General features: G+C 37.9%; 1 protein-coding gene across 1 annotated transcript; it reads right to left on the reverse strand.

Moving 5' to 3' along the window:
* Positions 1-585: 585 nt before the first annotated feature.
* Positions 586-19367, reverse strand: LOC117290242 (G-protein coupled receptor 143-like). Its single transcript, XM_033771522.1, has 9 exons — positions 19292-19367; positions 14395-15302; positions 10324-10469; positions 8715-8803; positions 7671-7766; positions 6917-7041; positions 5392-5497; positions 5125-5233; positions 586-4401 (listed from the first exon to the last, which is right to left on the reverse strand). The coding sequence occupies exons 2-9, from the start codon at positions 14711-14713 to the stop codon at positions 4165-4167; spliced, it is 1227 nt and encodes a 408-aa protein (XP_033627413.1). The 5' UTR covers positions 14714-15302; positions 19292-19367; the 3' UTR covers positions 586-4164.
* Positions 19368-19742: the final 375 nt, after the last annotated feature.

Below are 19742 nucleotides of genomic sequence, written 5' to 3' on the forward strand. Positions count from 1 at the left end.
TTAACGAAAACAACAGCTGTTTTGCAGCGCTGCGCTACGAAACAGCTAACAACTAGTTTGATCATTTATGGGTCCACTCTTTGAATGAAATATGGACAGAACTATAGCCCTTTTCACACTAGCTTTCATTCCTGTGGAATGCTACCCTGGGGAGGCACCAGGAGTTTTTTACCCCCCCCCCAAGTTAACCTGGCGCACTTTTACACTATGTCCCTTTTCCATGGGTTCCAGCTGCAGATTTCAAAATTACTTGACTTGCCCCTATTCAAGAGCAGGGGTTGCTATTACCGGTACCTGAGGTGTGCCCAATAGGAGACTTTCCAACGCTAGGTGGCAGCAGACATACCGGGTAAATTTCCATTGTTTACGTAGTTCTGAACATGCGCATAATTTTGAGAACAATGGATTTACCCGGTAAGTCTGCTGCCCTCTATCGTCCCAGAAAGTCTCTTATTGCCGGGGTAGATTCAGGGGTAAAGCAATACAAGTGTGAAAGGGCCGGCTGTATAGGGAATAGAGTACTGTGAGAAGGTCTACAGACATCAATCAAAAATCGCCAGAAAATAATCAAATTTGAAGCATTAATTGTAAAGTCAATTTCCAAGTCAAACATGTTTTAATGTATTTAAAAATCATTTTATTAAGTGTAATCGACAAGTTTTATGTTGAAAATAAATTGGAGTATTTTGCCAACTGGAATACAATGGTGGAAGTAAATTAGTAACAGACTATTTCAGAAACTAACATGCAAACTAACATTTGTTTTTACCCTTAAACCAATGTGAATTCTCTGTAAAGTGCTGAATATACAGTGCTTATAATTCAACTAAGCACTGTATATTCAGCACTTTACAGAGTTCTGTGTGGGGAAAAAAACACGGGCAAATCACACGAGGGATTTATTTATATAATTTTTCACAGAGCTCGGGAAAGTACCGAGTATTCAGGGCTGAATATACACATCAGTGTAAGGGTAAAAACATTGTATTATTTATCCTTAGCTCTATGCAAGTATAACATCTACATGTATGCAAACATCTTTTTCAGTCCAGTGATTACCTGGTACAAATCTATAACAAAAATAACTAATGGCCGATTTTCATTTCATAATTACAAAACTGAAGCGAGTCTTTCACAATACGTTTAAATAAAGTTGGTTTAAACCAATATTGACTAACGACATACAAATAGGTTCCCCAAGATCTGCCCAAGACTTGTGGAGTTTTATTTAACCAGCAAAAACTTTTTAAAAGACTATAATAAGAAACCATTTTAGTACTTTGGATACAAGAAAATAAAACACAAAGTTTATGGGGGAAAAAAGATTGTAAGGATTTGAAGAGGCAAAAATTGTGGCCAAGTACACACAACTTTGTCCAATACTTTGATTTGTTTAAAGAGGAAATCAACGCCAGGTCATTCAATGAATGTTTGCCTGTATAATATTAGGGATGAGAAATTTCAGACTTTTATCCGAGTTCAGACTTTATTTGTATGTGCTTTTGGTGACAAAAGTAGCTGTTTTCTTCCGACATAAACAAATCCTGCTCTTTGATGCTACTTCTCTAGCGCTGAGGATACTGTTCCTAAAAGCTCCTTGGAGTCTGTAACTCCAGCGGTGGATTTCCCAAAGAGTTAAGACTAGTCTTAGCTCGACTTGAGACAAGTTACTTGTCCTAACTTAGGACTAGCCCTATGTTTTTGATATCTCCTAGGACTAGTCCTAAGTTAGGACTAGTCCTAACTCTTTGTGAAATCGACCCATGGGTTATCAAAAGGTGGCAATGACATCATTGTAGTTTACCACCTCAAATTTTGATCCTCTTTTCAGACTTTGGTTTGCCATGACTCTCATTTCTGTAATATGCACCGACATATATTTAACTTCTTGGTTAAGGAAGGTTAGTATGCACCTAAATACAAGACTTAAAGGAACATTACAGAATTGGTTTTGCTCACAAAAAAAAGTTGCTGGAAGTGTAAGCACATGTAATCCACCATTACATAAACTGACAAGCGTTTGAGATCGATCAATAATCTGTGTCAAGAGAAAGTAGTGATAAACATTTTACACATTTCGCATGACATTGATTCAAAATAACCAAAAAATTTTAAAAAATGCTCACTGAGCGATCATCTCCAAATGGAAAATTAGTTTTATTTATTTCTCATCAAATTTTACATCTAATACAGAAATATTTCATGGGATGCTTTCTACTATCATCATCATTTGAATGTGTCAGTTTTATGTCAATCTGTGATCTTGGACAAGTTTTTTTCTTACCAATTCTGTAATGTTCACTTTTAACGTTCGACATTAAAATACTGTAATAATAACAGACATAAAGGTTCTTTATGTCTTTGGTAATAATACTATATTAATAGTAAATAAACAAACTATACAAACTTGGTCTGTATCCTAAAATCATATTAAGTATCATTTTTAAAAAGCCACTATTTTTGTTAAGGCCACTACTTTGCACATTTCCTTCACCTCTATTTCACCATTTTCTATATATTACATTATTTCAAAATACCTTCACAAAATGCTATCACTCGGTTTCAAAAAAGGTTTTTGTGAATAAATAAAACATACAGGATATTTTAAGTAAAAAGCGGAAAGATATTTTAAGTAAAAAGCGGAAAGATATTTACACATTTCGCTTAAGTTTAAAGCAGTGAACGAATTAAACTTTAAAAAAAGGTAACTCTCTAAACTAAAAAAGAAGGTCGGGTCAATAATTCTCCAACCCATACCACTCCGAAGGAATATCAACATCTGCATCGCTTTTCACAAGTAATTTGTTTTGGATACTAATGTTTGGAGTAGTTACCAGTCTATGATCCAAGCTTTAAAGGGTCAACTTGGAACACTTAAAAAGTAATACCGTTTTTGTTTTGTTTTATATAAATAGGGTGTCGATTTTATTTTAATAAAAACTAGCAAGACAAAGGTAAGTACGGATAAATATAATATGAAACGCAAGAAATTCTTACAAAAGAATACAAGATAAAAAATAATTTGCAGCTTTTAGATTTATAGTCATATCTCCATATATGTAACTATGTACATATATTTAATTCTTGAGCTCAAAAACATAACACAGCTACGCAGAAGAAATAACCACAAAATTCAATATTTTTCTGTCTAACAGATGTGATGAAACAAGCCACTAGATTTGAATTAATATTTTGATTAAAATAGGTTTCTCGGCAAATAAAATAAAAAAATAAAAAGCATTTGTAATGCGCCAAATCAATCTAAAGTGGTGTTCAAGTCACCAGAGACACAGGAAAAATGTAAACAAAACAAAACACGTATATAATATATCCAGTGAAAAGAAAGCAAAAAAGCAATTTTAGGGAAAAACACACAATAATTAACAAGTACTGAGACCATGAGGCCTGAAGACTGTGCAGAGAGCATGAAGAAGTAGAGAGAATCTAATTGTGGAAGGACCATCCAAAATCGGGATAATTCCCAGGAACATTGACATAGCAGCACCAACAGGCCTGGAATTTCACAGAGACCATGGCCTCCATTGCCCTTGTCTTGGCCTTGGTGCCCCTTCAAAAGTTTCCAATAGACTTTAAGCAAAGGAAGCGGCCTTTTCAAAATGAAAATAGCCTTGCCCTCTCAAAGATAATTCAAGGCCTGACCTAACGGTCGAAGGTAGGCCCTTTTCAAATTGGCGGTTACAGATACGGCTACGGCTGTTGCTAAGGGTGTTGCTAAGGAAGCACTTTAGCATGATGACACAGAAATCCCGACCTAGCCGTAGCTGTAGCCACCAATACAGACAATGCCGTATATTGTAAGAAATGAACAACCATTAACTGGATTGACCTTTCCCAAATCCCTTAGGAAGACAACAAACTCATGCAACAAATGACTGCTAGCCAAAGAATAGATACAACCAGGGGTTTATTTCATAGACCTGCTTAAGCAAAAAGCAAAAACCAGTTAAGCACAACAAGCATGTGCTTCCAAGAATAAGGTTACCAGCCAAAATACCATGTAGCCTGTGACATCTTTTGCCTGGTACTTTGCTAATTATGCTTAGCGAAAAAACAAATGACATCAACATTTGTCCACATGAGCAGCTCAAAAAAAAGTTGGCCCAGTGCGACTTCCTAAACGAAATCTTGCGCAACAAGATCATGTTATTCGCGCCCTTGTATCCACCCACTGGTGTCCCGAACCAATGGTGACGTCTCGTCGTTACTATCCGAGTAACCGCTGTGGCCGGTGTCACGTCTTAAGAGTGCATCGTCATCATTATCATAGCGGACATAGTTGTAGTCGGAGTCGGTGAATTGTGTTGGAATGTTGCGAGTGCAGCCTCCCCGACCCCAGTAGATGATAGCATTCAAGAAGGCTTGCAAGGGGTTCATAATTGCCTTGAGGAGGACATGAAAGACAAAACACGAGCGTAAAAAGTATATGCAAAGTGGTGTGTTATAAGCTTAGCATTGTCTGTTTTCTATTTTATTGAAAGATAACCATGGGTAAATTTCAAATGCTTTAGGGTTGAACAAGGAAATACTTACTAGAGCAGTATTTGAACCAATGACCTCCGAATTAACAGGCTGGCGCTCTACAAACTGACTGGCACCCTTGAACAAAGATATTTACAAAACAAGTAGCCCTCAAATAAAGGGCTAAAGATAGCTCAGTTTGTAGAGCGCTGGCAGGTTAATCTCAAGGTCATTGGTTCAAATCCTGCTCTAGTCAATGTTTCTTTGTTCAAGCTCAAATCTTCCATTTTGATAATACATAACCAATAGTGGCAACAAATTGTGGCTTTAAAATTAAAAACAACTGGTATATATACTTGTACACAACAGTGATGAAATAAGAAATAAGCTGCCTCAAAACTTCACCTCAGATACAATGCACAATAATGAGAAAATTCTAAGAATGAGAAGAAAAAAATTAGCTGCTGCAACCTGCCAACCAACCAAAAGGACCTAGAGTCTTTCTTAAAGGCTACAGGCTAAAGACACTGTGCCTCTGAGAAACACTCGTGCTACATGTAGGGTCGAAACATCAGGCCATTAACTATTTTTTGGCAAAACTATATGAAGTTTAACTATTCTCCTGACTGACTAAAGTAGACTTACCGTGGCAACCCAGATAATGGCTGAGAACGTATTGAATTCATGCCAAACGGTTTTGTCTCTGACTACACTGCTAAACAGGAGGCAGCCATTGATGACATTGGGTAACCAACTAGAATTAGAAATAAAAACTCTGGATTATTATTTAATTATCATTTTATTTCTCTACAAAGTTTCAATAAAATTACACACACAATTATATAAGAATGATATCGATTTTCCTATAGCCTAAAAGTTCACGGTAGCTTTTGTAATCTGTCATTAACTTACCATACAGTGAACACCACAACAATCTTCAGGAACTTGTTCTGGACTTGACTTTGTATCTTGCGCTCTCTGTCCGTATAGATACCCCTTGCCATCAGTAGAGGGCCAACTGAAGAAGAAAACACAAATATTGTAAACATCAACCCTCCTACTGTTTTACCAGTCAACACCATCTCATGTGGTTTCGAATGATAGATAAACTAAGCCAAACTGCAGTATAATATTATGTTGTGAATACATCTTAACAATACACAGTGAACCCTCCCACTCTTTTACCCTTCAATATCATCTACTGTGGTTGTGAATGATAGATACACTAAGCCGAAATGCAGTATGATAGTAAGTGGTAAATACACCTACACAGTATGTCTGACCATTTAACATAATCCATTATGGTTTTTAACAATAAACTATGAAAAAATTGCCAGCCACCATTGTTACTATAAAGGCCAGCCACCATTGATTTTAAAGACCAGCCACCATTCTTAAAGGCCAACCACCATTGTTATATTTATATTTTTATATTTTTAATGAATCCTGTATGCAAAGTGGTGGCCATCGGCTGTTGGATATCAATAATAAATCTTTTTTTTTTAATAAATAAATAAAATTAAAACTTCATCTATACTAAAGTTTTGACTGATGGAAAATGCAATCATCAAGGGTGAATACATCCTCTTAAACTGTTAAAGCTCTGCACACAATCATGCCACCGTGCCCAATCTGTGCAGTCAAACGAATTACAAATGGTTGGTCGTCTCACAGCAACATCTCACCAAAAGTAGAATGTTTTATTTGTTCATTCCTTGTGTGTAAATATACAAGTACAAGCAAAAAAAGTAACAAAAGTAACATCGAAAAAAGAATAGTTGTACCAGCTAGGAGCTGGACGGATTGCCTAAAAGATACAACAAGTTTCGGTCAAGGAGACCCTCCTCTCACACACAAATATTTAGAGAAAATATAACTTTAACAAACTACAATGTATGTACATGTATCTATATCATTCAGAGACAACACTCAGAAATGTTAAAAGTGGTATTATTCGAAACAAACAAGATTATAAACATACTACGAAAATGTGCCGACTGGGGCACTATTACAAAGACCTGCTAAGCAGAACCTTGGGGGAGCCAGCCCAATTTCATAGTGCTGCTTAGCTACCGATTTTGTGCTGATTAGCTTACTATATGGTTTCCATTTCATGGCACTGCTAACTGTTAGCCCAAAAAAGGCGGCTAACCTTCCAGTGCTTACTGCACGGAAATAAAATGACGTCACAATGCAAATCCACGGTGACACTTAATATGGATGCCCAATTTTTCTGCTAGCCTGTGAAATACGCTTGCACCTCAGCAAATGTTTCTGCTACAGTAAGCTTGAAAATTTGCTGACCAATGCGCAGCGCTATGCAATTGGGCCCTGTTTGCATTGCTTGGAATTTTGCTAAGCGAAATTTTTAACTATTTCCTTGAAAGATAACTTTGGGGTACCAGTCACAACTAGTTATATTAATTGGTCTAATTACCTTTCTTAGCGGAATACCAGTACAATATGGGGTTGACGCTGAGCACAATGAACATGGGTACGTAGGACACCAGGTAATGGGGTAGTAAGTACGTCCATGATTCCACTGTCGGGTCACACTTCAAACTGTTGAAGAAATTAGAGAGTTATTTATTAACAATTAATAACACTAACAAAGTTATTTTTGTTTAGGGTGGTTTACACAGTAAGCCTGCATGTCCATTCAAATGTTGAACAATTTAAAAGATTTTTCCAACCAAGGGCAATATAAAAAAAATCAGAAAAAAGACTTAAAGACAGTGGACACTATTGGTAATTGTCAAAGACTAGTCTTCACAGTTGGTGTATCTCAACATATGCATAAAATAACAAACCTGTGAAAATTGGAGCTCAATCAGTCGTCGAAGTTCTGAGATACTAATGAAAGAAAAAAACACCCTTCTCGCACCATGGTCACACGAAGTTGTGTGGTTTCAGATGCTTGATTTCGAGACCTCAAATTCTTAATCTGAGGTCTCGAAGTCAAATTCGTGGAAAATTACTTCTTTCTTGAAAACTTTATCACTTCAGAGGGAGCCGTTTCTCACAGTGTTTTATACTATCAAACTCTCCCCGTTACTCGTAATCAAGAAAGGTTTATGATAATAATTATTTTGAGTAATTACCAATAGTGTCCACTGCCTTTAAGTAGGACTAATATCATGCCTGCATAACAGTGCATGTATTTCTTGGTTCCCGATTGATGAGTGACTTACTGTAATAGAGATGACTCATACATGATCCCCAACCCTACACCCACCATCACACCAGGCAGCAACCAGCTCAATACAGAGTATAACGGGAACAAATTCCTGATGAAACAAACAAAATCAAAAATAGTCAGATAAAATGAGAAACAGTAAAACAATCATATACTTTTCAGGCTACTTCATCACAATATTTCTGAGGGCAAAGGAATCGGAAATCAGACTTAGGAAGGAAAAATATTATGCCTGAACAACACAGCTCTGGGCCACATAAATTAACAGATTTTTGATTCCAGAAATAGGTTACCAGCATTCTACAACACTTGGTGACTAGTTTCCTGCTAAATTATGCTTAGAAGACAATTTTATTGTGCTTAGAAGGAACGTTACAGAATTGGTAAGAAAACAAAATCTTGAAGATCACAGATTCACATCAAAGTTTACACGGTCTAATGATGATGATAGAAGAAAACATTCCTTAAAATATTTCTGCCTGAAATGTCATATTTAATGATAAATAAATAACTTAACTTTGCGTTTAGAGTTTATCGCTCAGTGAGCGTTTTATTCATTTTTTTGTGTAATCGTTTTTTCACTATTTTCTTGTGACCCAGATGGCCGATCGATCTCAAACTTCTACAGGTTTTTCTGTTTATGTATCTGGTGGATTACATAAAGTGCTTACACTGCCAGCAACTGTTTTGTTAGCAAAACCAATTTTCTGCTTGACCCTTGGTCTGCCCTCGGTCTGCCCTGGCAAATAGGCATACCCTGGGTATATAGCCACCCCTGCTCCAGAGTAGGGGCAAGCGGTAGGCTGGACCATGCAGCCTTTCGCAGCATGGAACATAAGTACAGTAACGTAAAGCTTAAGCCTAGGTCTGAAAAAAAAGTGCTACCACAACATTTTGTGTTTTTTGATCAGACTAAAAATGAGTACCACTACCACGAATTGCTGAAACCGATGATGGAGAATCCAAATTTTATCAACAGAGCACTGAACAAAAATTGAATGCTTGTTTTGTAATGCATAGATTGTGCAACGATTTGTACCTGTTTCTGCCTCTGAGCATCAAATGGACATCAACTGCATAGAAGAATGTCCAAAAGTAGGTGGCTACAAAGAAATATTGAATCCATGCCTGTTGATGAGAGATGTGACCAAAGGAATTATACAATTGTGTTTATTATTATTTATTCAACCTCAACAAAACAATATAAAAAACTATAACACAAGGCAAAATGAGGAGCTTCAAAACCAAAACAGAAACAACAAAGCAAAACATAATTACAGGCCACGCCCTAAAACAGACTGAACAGTAAAATACAGAAATAATGTGATGACATGAGGGCAGCTAAAACAATGGAAAATTAGTGTATGAGGCATTAGCACATACAATCTCGGAAGGACACAACAAAAATATCAAACAAAAGGACAAAATGGGACAGACACAGAATCTTGAGTACTTATGATCTGCAAGATTTGGTTGTGAGACTTTATTTTTATCAACAAGTGCGGCCATTTTAATACGCCATGTTTACAGGTGTAAACAACAGAAGATATAGATAGAGCTGCTGGCTCTCCTGATTCTGCAGAGAGTTCCCTGAAAATAAACCCATCTTTCCATATATTCTAATGAACAAATTCGAAAATCACCCTGATAATGGAATCTTCTTCCCGTTTTTTCTTAATGCCATAAGAGACTTTAAGACGGTCCTTTTTCAGTTCTCGCCAGTAGTGCGCTTGCTCAGTCTGAGCAAGCGCACGGACGCTCAGAGATGCAAAAAAGCACCGTTATGTTTGCTGCAACCAGCGTCTCCAACTCCAACCATCTCCCCAACTAAATGGTCTCTGAACCCCTATAAATAAACATGTCTAACACACTTCACTCTCCCTGACAATGACTAGAGCAAGCTAATCGAAGCGATGAGACCAATTAAGAACTCACTCTGCGGCAGTTAATTTATTGCAATAACTGTATTAGTGTGCCACAGTCAGTGCCTGCGATCAAACATTAAAATTTGACATATTCACACACGCTTACGTTAAAGGCACTGGACACCTTTGGTAATTGTCAAAGACCAGTATTCTTACTTAGTGTATCCCAAAATTAAAATTGTTCTCACTTGGTATATCCAAAACGCATATTATTAGAGTGAGAAATTACATCTTTCTCAAAAACAACATTACTTCAGAGGGAGCCGTTTCTCAAAATGTGAAAAACATACCTGTGGAAATTTGAACTCAATTGTTCATGGTAGTTCCAAGAGAATAATGAATAAACAATTGTGTGTTTCAGATGCAAAATAAAAGGCTTCAGGAATGAAGTCTTTTATTATTTGAGTGAGAAACTGCATCTTTCTCACAAAACTACTTCAGAGGGAGCCGTTTGTCACATTGTTTTATCACTAGCTCTTCATTGCTTTTTATAAGTTTTTTATGCTGACAACCATTTGGTGTAATTAAAATGTCCAGTGCCTCACCAACATTTATAAAGCGCCATAATCATGTTGACATGCTCTAGGGTGCTGGACATGGCACTGCCTTTTAGAACCAGTGATTTCATGGCACCTTTAAGACTCGGATACTGGGTTCTATTTTCAGCATAGTGCTAGTAAACAACCCCATTAATTAGTTGTGTACTGATTGATGGTGACTTACTGTAGAAATGATGCAGGTATACTTGTAGGGCAAGTTGTTTTCTGTACCGTTGTGTTCTGTACCGTTGTGTAAAGCCTCTTCTGTATTGTTATGATGGACCGACAGATTGATTTGCGATAAGTTAGCAATGGACATAGTCAGCACACCTAGTGGACAAAAAAAAGGAAATAGATTAGAAACAAATTAGTTAAAATTAAAGAGTGTTGAAGGGGGTGTTATATAGCTGGTGCTGCGATTTACCGCACTCCAAGCTAATCATTAACAAACCATCTCTGCCCTCACAGGTACCGATTTTACCCTTTGAGTGGAGAGAATCAATCATGGTTAAGTGTCTTGCTCAAGGACACAAGTGTCACCACTGGGATTCAAACCCACATCCCGATGAACCACCAGAACTCGAGTCCAGTGGTCTTATCCGCTTGGCCTTGACACCCCAGGTCTTTGGCCTTGGTGCCCCTTCAAAAGTTTCCCACAGACTTTAAGATTTTACAATGGGTGCCCTTTACAAAGTGAAAATGACCTTCCCCTCTAAAAGATGAAATTTCAGACCTTTAAAAGGTCCCCACAAAATTGTGCTTACCAGAATAGGGTTACCAGCCAAACTACCATGTCACATGTACAATTGGTGACTGGTATACTACTCATTTCTGCTTAGCAGGTTAAGCAATATTTTATGCTTTAAGCATCTCTATGAAATTGGGCCCAGTTAAGGCCCGGTCACACAAGCCCCGATAAAACGAGAATGAAAACGAGAATGATTAAAATGCACGCCCTCTATTGGTTGAATGAGCGTGGGCGTATTCTGCAGGGACCATTTCATCCAATCAAGGGCGTGCATTTTTATCATTCTCGTTTTCATTTTCTGCTTAGCAGGTTAAGCAATATTTTATGCTTTAAGCATCTCTATGAAATTGGGCCCAGTTAAGGCCCGGTCACACAAGCCCCGATAAAACGAGAATGAAAACGAGAATGATTAAAATGCACGCCCTCTATTGGTTGAATGAGCGATGGCGTATTCTGCAGGGACCATTTCATCCAATCAAGGGCGTGCATTTTTATCATTCTCGTTTTCGTTCTCGTTATCGGGGCCTGTGTGATCAGGCCTTTACTACACACAGGTGAGCACTCTCCATGACATTTTTATAGGAAAGGCAGTATTACATTTACCAGGTTCACATTTGTCACCTGGTAGGCCAGTGTACTGACTGTCTGGTGGTAATTGGGTTGGGGGGGGGTGTTCGGTATTTGTTTGTCTGGCAGAGTCACATGGCTGTGGTCACGAGGACTTGCACAACAAATTCAGCAACTTAGTCATTTAGCAAACTCAATAATGTCTGGTTTCGAAGGGCACATGACAATAACCCTGAATGTACCTGGTGGGCCAAACACAACAATAATGTCAACAGTACAAAGTGCATAACTATTATTAATTATTGGTGCTTTTTTATGTTCCGTGTTTTGATCGTAGGTCTTTTGTGGTTTTGTGGCTTTTAGTTTATATATTTATTTTTTTTAAAATATTTATTGTGATTCAAATACAATTCGGCGTTTTGCTGTGACTTTTGAAAAAAAAATTGTTGTTTTTCTTGTTCACTACATGCAACTTATTTGAAAAGAATGATTGATGATTTACATAACAATATTAACAATGAAAAAGAGAAGGTCAAAAGAATGTTCAAAGATGTGACTGGGCAGGGTTTGGTGACTAATTACCTGTGACAATTTCCCGTCATGGCCTGTGTAGCAACGCAATGCTACACCAAAGTGTAACCATAATTCATTGCTTTTCAGTATTAGCATTCAGTGTGTGCAAAACGGATTCTTTTATCTATTTATTTTTATTCAAAGGGAAGGTACACTATTGGTAACTGTCAAAGACCAGTGTTCTCACTTGGTGTATCTCAAAATAATGTATGCATAAAATAAAAAACCTGAGCTCAATTGGTCATCAGAGTTGGGAGAAAGTGATGAAAGAAAAAAACACCCTTGTTGGAATGTTGGACGAATTTGTGTGCTTTCAGATAGAAATAAATTCTTTTATTATTTTAGTGAGAAATTACCTCTATTTCAAATTCTATGCTACTTCAGAGGGAGCCGTTTCTCACAATGTCTTATACTATCAACAGCTCTCTAATGCTTTTTATCAAGTCAGTTTTGAAGTTAACATTTGTTTTAAGTATACTAGTAATCTACCAAACGTGTACCTTCCCTTTAATGATGTTATTTAATGGTATACTTTACAAACAAAATGACCAGCAGCAGTAGCTGAAAGGGTCATAATCAATGGCAACAAAATAAATGCATGTAAAAATTAAAAACAATCACATATATAAAGCCATTATACACTTTCGGTATTGTCCAAGTCCCACACTTTGTGTATCACAACTTATATATAACATAACAAACCTGTGAAAATTTAGGCTCAATCGGTCATCGGAGTCGGAAGAAAATAATGGAAAAACCCACTCTTGTTTCCGCACCTTGCGCTGTGTCATGACATGTGTTTTAAAAATAAGTCCGTAATTCTCGCTATCGAGAATTGATATTGTTTTAATGTTTTCTCAAAAAGTAAAGCATTTCATGGAGTAACATTTCAAGTGAAGTCTTTCACCATTACCTTCTGTAAACCCTGTAAATTATTTGTAAATCTGTGATTTTTTTTTTTTTTTCTGTACCGAAAAATGGCTGTAAAGACAGTGTACACTATTGGTAATTGTCAAGACCAGTCTTCTCACTTGATGTAGCTCAACATATGCATAAAATAACAAACCTGTGAAAATTTGAGCTCGATCGGTCATCGGAGTTGCGAGTTAACTATGAAAGAAAAAAACACCGAAGTTGTGTGCTTTCAGATGCTTGATTTCGAGACCTCAAGTTCTACAATGTAAACTTGAGGTCTCAAAATCAAATTCATGGAAAATTACTTCTTTCTCTTAAACTAGGTCACTTCAGAGGGAGCTGTTTCTCACAATGTGTTCAACCATCAACCTCTCTCCATTACTCGTACCAAATAAGATTTTATGCCAATAATTATTTTGGGTAATTACCAATAGTGTCCACTGCCACTGCCTTTAAAGGGCAATGGAGTAAAACATACAAAAATTTGATAAAACTTTCACAGAGCAGTTGTGGAATGATAGATTTCCTGCAACTCAAATGTACAATGAGTTCTTAATAATTTGCTAAAATTCAAAATTGTTGGACGAAACCATTCATAGTCTGCTGCGTAGCGCAAGGCCATTTGTTTTGTTTATTCATTTTATGTAATAGTAGGATTTGAAACTTTGCATGGTGGAAGTATTTAACTAAGAGAGGTTTGCGGTAACACCACATTAATAATCTTTCGAGTAGTGCTGGAACTGAAACCACCAGTTATTTTCAAAACCAACACTACTCAAAAGAGATATTCACAGTGGTGTTATCCCAAAACTTCTCTTATTAATTTTATTACACGCCCAACAGCACAACCATGTAGCACCAATAACAGGATGAATAGACAACGAGAAGAAATGTTCAGTTTTGGATGTGGGAGGGAAAACCCTAAATGGGGAAACCAACACAATCTGGGCCCAATTTCTCTTGATAAAAACAGGTTTACCAACCATATTTCCATGTGATTTTCAGGATAAGCAAACAAAAGCTGAATACCGGTAACAAGTGCTATGTAACAAATGGAAATTTGGCTGGTAATCCTGTTTTTATCAGGGAAGAAATTTCATGCTTAGCAAATTGTTGTGCTTAGCAGCTCTATAAAATTGGGCCCGGTAGTGGCTGGAAAACTAAACCCAATCCACATGCAAGGCTCCGGTCTGAGGTGGGGGTGTTCGGACCCAATCCCCAGGACAGAGGCAGGCCCAAAAACTTTCTAATTTAGGGGAAGCCAGGCATGAAATACCTATTTTGTAGCAATAAGACGTCCTTTTTCACTGTAAATTCTTTTGCTTTGTGTCTGTACTCTTTACGTCTGTACTATGCTTGGGACCAAGGAAAACCAGTGGTTACTGAATGGGTCAGTTGAAGTAAAAAATAAATAAATAAACGCATAAAGAATGAAAATATAAATTGACGTACCCACGGATGCAAGCACATCAGCAACTGACAACCACGTCAGAATTTTCCTCTGTCGCTGGACCACTCTGAAAGATTGTCTCTGTCTGGGAACGTACGCCTTCTTGGGCAGAAGGATGTACACTGCCCCAACGATACTCAAGCACGAGGACAAAATAGCGCAGATGTTGTATACCACCGGCATGCCGAACTCCCCTCTATGATACGGCCTGGCGTTCGACATGATCACGTCTGGCATGTGACTGGCGTTCCATTTGCTGATGTTGTGATGGATCGAATACTGGACTGCACAGCAGATCAGGTCTAAAGTTGGTGAGGCCATGATGAGTTACTGATCAAATTGTATTCAGCTCGTCAATGAAATCATGTACATTTTATTAGACGTCAAATTTCTAGACCTCATCAATTCTCATGCTGAACACTCGACATGCTAATTAGGGTGACAATCTTTTCGCTGGGTTTCTTAAGTTCACGCCAAGGTCTGAAACGTGCGAGTATGAGTTCTGTCGACTTGACTTCCAGTATAGTTTTCTAAACTGCATCAACTTTCATGCTGGAGACTCGACATGCCATTAAGCTACAATCTTTTTCTAAATCCACGCGACGCCAAGGTTTTCAACCCGTGAGAATACGTTACGGTTCTGTTGACTTGACTTCCAGTTTGAACAATGTCACACCAACTAAACTAGGTACTATACTGTCAACAAGGTCTTTGTGAAACAAGAAAATTGCCCGTGAACTTTCAAGCATTCCAAGTGTCGTGTTTCCACTTCCTCCTTGTGGAGCCTTGACTAGTTTTTAAGGTCGAACGGCGATGACGACACGCAAACCTCACATTATTTCCTGCAGATCAGTCAACATTCTCTGATCCATCTGGCCTCTTTGAACTCGTCTCATCAATTTGTCTTGTCCTTTATTGCGGAAGAGAAGAAAAAAAATCACAATAAAAAAGTTGCTGTTTTGGTTATCAGGACTTCACATAATCAATTATGATGATCGCTAGGACAATGTTTACCAAGTTTTTACTTCCACTTTATATAGCATCCATAGAAAATATTTGTTTAAAGGCACTGGATATGCTTGGTTATTGCTAAAGACCAGTATTCTCAATTGGTGTATCCCAATATAATTAAATGCATAAAATAACATGTCTGTAAAAATTTAGGCTCAATTGGGCATCGAAGTTGCAAAAAAATCAATCAAGAAAAAAAACCTGGGTGCACAAATTTGTGTGCTTTTAGTTGCCTGAGAAATGCTTCAGGCCTGAAGTCTTTCTCAGATTCAAATATTTTAGTGAGAAATTACTGAGTCTTTCTCAAAAACTACATTACTTCAGAGGGAGCTGTTTCTCACAATGTTTTATACTGTCAACAGCTCTCCATTGCTTGTTACCAAGTAAGTTGTCATGATTAATGTAGTAATTGCCAAATGTGTCCAGTGCCTTTAAACATCATCCGTCTGGGGTTTTTCCTCTCTTATTTCCTGGAAACAAACCCTTAGAAATAACCTTTTCTATAAATAGCGATATTTATAGCCAACATGAACCTGGGACTTTCCACTGTCAACAGTCAGACTCAACTTATTAAATCAACATCAAATTTTATTAGTATGGTGATGACAGTGTTTTTTAAACTTATGACCCCATCACGGTTATTTATCAAATAAACAAAACTTTGCACGCTATCAAATAAGCTTGGGCATTATTGCTTTTTTAACCCATTAATGTTAACCTTTTTTAAAAATCCTGATAATCAATGATGTCGCCTATTTATTTTTTAATTCTGAAGTTCCAAAATCTCGCAAACAGGTGGTTAAACACCCTGTAAATATGAAAATTCAATGGAGTATCAAAGTGTCAGTGGAAAGACAAGGGGAATAGAGGCAGATTAGGGCCTAATGGTTGTGGAAAACAAATAATGAGAAAAAAAACAGAGAACTAAAATAGAAGCGGTAGTAACTGATTGGTTTACATGGCTTAGAGACCAACAGAGCCACATATTGAGAGAGTTGTGAAAACTTGCTATTAGAAGCCACTTTTTCAAGGAATCAAAAGTGAACACAGCTGAACCATCAGCCAAAATATCAATGCGATGTGATGCATTTTCCTTCAGTAAATGAGAAATTAATACCTTGTGAAAAATAGGACCTTTGTGCTGATTGAAAGCTGCGATTCTCTTCTATTTATTGAGCAACTAAAGTTTGGAAGGAAGTGCTGGTAATGGCAGGGAGCATCACAATTATTCAGGCATTTATTCTCAATTGAAGAGTCAATGGTGACTGTTTATTTTTCAAACTTCAAGACAATCGACTGTGGTCAGTGCAATAGATGGCAGACGAACCCTTGAGGCATGATTTTACTGACAATCAGTGAACTCCTGGATATGAGGGTCTATTTCTGGGGTGGAAAAGTTTAGCCTTTGGGTAACAGGTTGCAACATTTTCTCTAAAGGGCTCTTCTGGCCAAGTTGACGTTTGCCTTTTTTATTTGACATGTACAAGCCCCTTTTCAGTGCTCTTTTATGCCATCGACTATTTTGGATAAGATAAACCGGTGTCAGTGTAAAAACATTATACACAATGTATGCATTTAAATGAAACAAAAGATTTTAAAAAGAGGTAAATTATCAAAATAAAGCATAAACATGTAACTTATACTCTGCAACAAAGGTTCATCTCAAACTCCAGATTTCAAGTGGTGGGGAAACCGGGGGGGGGGGGGGGGGGGAACCTATGTACCACCTGAGTTAAATACTAACTGCTTTTCAAGCGATTAAACTTGGGGGTTTCCGAGGGCAAACAAATCAAAAATCTTATTTTAGTGGGAAGGATATCAGTTTGGTGTACGTGTGCAAACATGAAAGTGTTAAACTTTAAACAACCCAAAGTTATCATCATCCAGATTTTAATGTTAGTCACATTCATTACTCAAGTACCATTGAATTTTGATGCACTTACAATTTATATGCAAAGAAGTTTCGTTTTGAAAAATGTTTGCCTTTTTATGCAGTGACTGTGGAATTTGGAATGTTTATTCAGAAGAAGTCACGCTACAACTGTATAAACCCGAACAACCCAAAAGTTCAGTGTGGAAAGGTTCAAAAACAGGCTGTTTCAAAGTGCTGTATTTGTATTGTTTACATAACTCTGGCTTTATGACCTAATTTTGTTCCACATTATGGGGTATTCTGGACCCAAATGTTGCAAATTTGATCAAAGCCTGCTGACTTGAACCAAGTCCTCAAAATATTGTTAACTTGATTTGTATTGGTTTTTAAGATTGTGTAATCTGGAGCGTTCTAATCTGGAGTTTTGTGAATTTTTGAACTTAAATTTATCGTCCACAATTTTACAGGTAGCAGCCTACAATGCAAACAGTATCAGCCCAGTATGTTTACTTCTTGTGAAAAGGGGAAACCCTGAGGTTGCTCATCATTCTGCTAATTTAAAACGGACTTTTGAGTTTGACAAGGTTTTATCTTGGTAATCCATAAGCTGCACCATACATTCACCTTGCCATTTTGTGCCGTGGTCTTGGCCGTGCAAATAAAGGGCTGAGCCAAAGGCAGGTTCTAAATGCGCCCGACCAAGACGCTGCCGGTGTCGTGCCAATAAGGTTCCGCCAAAGATTATAGAGCGCCGCAAGGCGCAAGATGCGGAACTGAAGCTTTATCTATTGTTGGAACGTGAAAATACACATGGGCGCCATTTCCTCAAGTGAATGTTTTGTTTCCCATTGATAGGAATGGTCATTGTCTGCACTGATCTACTGTTGTATCAAAAGAGTTACTTGCCGAAATGGCGTCCAGCGGGATTTCACATTTCAGCCCGAGTTTCGCATTTTGCAAAGTCCGCAAAGGAATTTGACTGCGTATCTATATGTGAAATGACCGAGGTCAGAGGTCAAACTACATGCCGGTTTTGCAATTTTTGAGGCCGGTCTCTGCTGATGTTATTCACGAGCCTCAAAGAATGACGTCAGACGCTCAGGCTAACATGGTGCCACCACTTTTTCACTTATTTTTACAAAAAAGGATATCTCAATCATTGAGGTTATCATTCATAGATAATGAATTCTGCATTCTGTACGAAACACCAGGCGTTTGTACAGTACTAAACAGATGCAGATGCAGATACAGAAATGACAAAGTTGTAGCGCCATACAGAAACTTTTCCCATCAATGATCATGGTCCTACCAACCGAGAGGTAGACATCTATATGATCTATCTATGATCTAGAATTCTACCTCAATTGTCCTACACTACCTACATGTACCAAATCAAAGGCCTATCAATTCTGCCTCCTCTGATGTACTCTGATAACCTTCCGTATGGCGCCACCACTTTTTCACTCATTTTTACAAAAAGGGATATATCAATCAGGTAAATTAGATACTATATTATTTTATTTCGAATGAAAAAGTGGTGGCGCCATACGGAAACTTTTCCTGATGTACTCCTGAGTCCTAGAACTATTTCGGTTTCGTCCGGCTATCGTCTCCGTATTAAACGGGAGACGATCGCCGGACGAAACCGAAATAGTTCTAGGTACCTCCTATACTATGCTGGCACTGCCAGGGCGCCGGCCGCCGCGCCAGGCTCGGGCTGACAGTTACAACGGTACCGGACAGCAGGAGGGAGTATTGGGAGCCAGTAAGGCCAGTCTCCGTTGCCTTTTGTTGTGTATTGTTGCGTGTATGTGACAATTGTGTGTTGTTTTGTAAATGGAGGCTTTTTCTACGTTTTCTTTGTAGTGATGATGCAACTCGACAGAGGAGTCACTGGGCTAAACTGTGCTGAACTGTAATGTAGGAAACATAAATTGTATACTCAACACTCATCTACCACTCAGCCACCGTAACATACATTTCCGCCGAAACTGATGGCATAAAAAATTACTCACCAAAACAAGACGGATGGTCCAAGGGAATGAAACACTTTCTCTGCTGCTCCCTTGTTTGTAAATGTTTGTACTTGTCACTTTCTCACTGAGAGAGCACACGTGATGCATTTACCGATAGAGGGCGCACATTAACCTGACTGTCACCACACAGGAGATCTGAGCGCGCAGCATTGCTTTGAAAGTTGGCCCCCCAGGGAGAGACCAATAATAAAAGATCGTAATAAAAGAGATATTAAAATGTATTCCTAACAAAAAAGACACAACTTTGTTTCAATGAATACATGCTGACTTTATCACTCATAATGAACATAATTTAATGGAAAGTGTCATCCCAGTTTGCTGTCCCGGCTGCTGCAAAGGGAATACTCCATCCATCAAGTATCACATGACGAGCACGCGGCCGCTTATGTTTTACTAAAATCACTGTGGGCGGGAAAAACTTATTCCCAAA

Source organism: Asterias rubens, chromosome 5 (genome assembly GCF_902459465.1).
Source record: "Asterias rubens chromosome 5, eAstRub1.3, whole genome shotgun sequence".
Lineage (NCBI taxonomy): Eukaryota > Metazoa > Echinodermata > Asteroidea > Forcipulatida > Asteriidae > Asterias > Asterias rubens.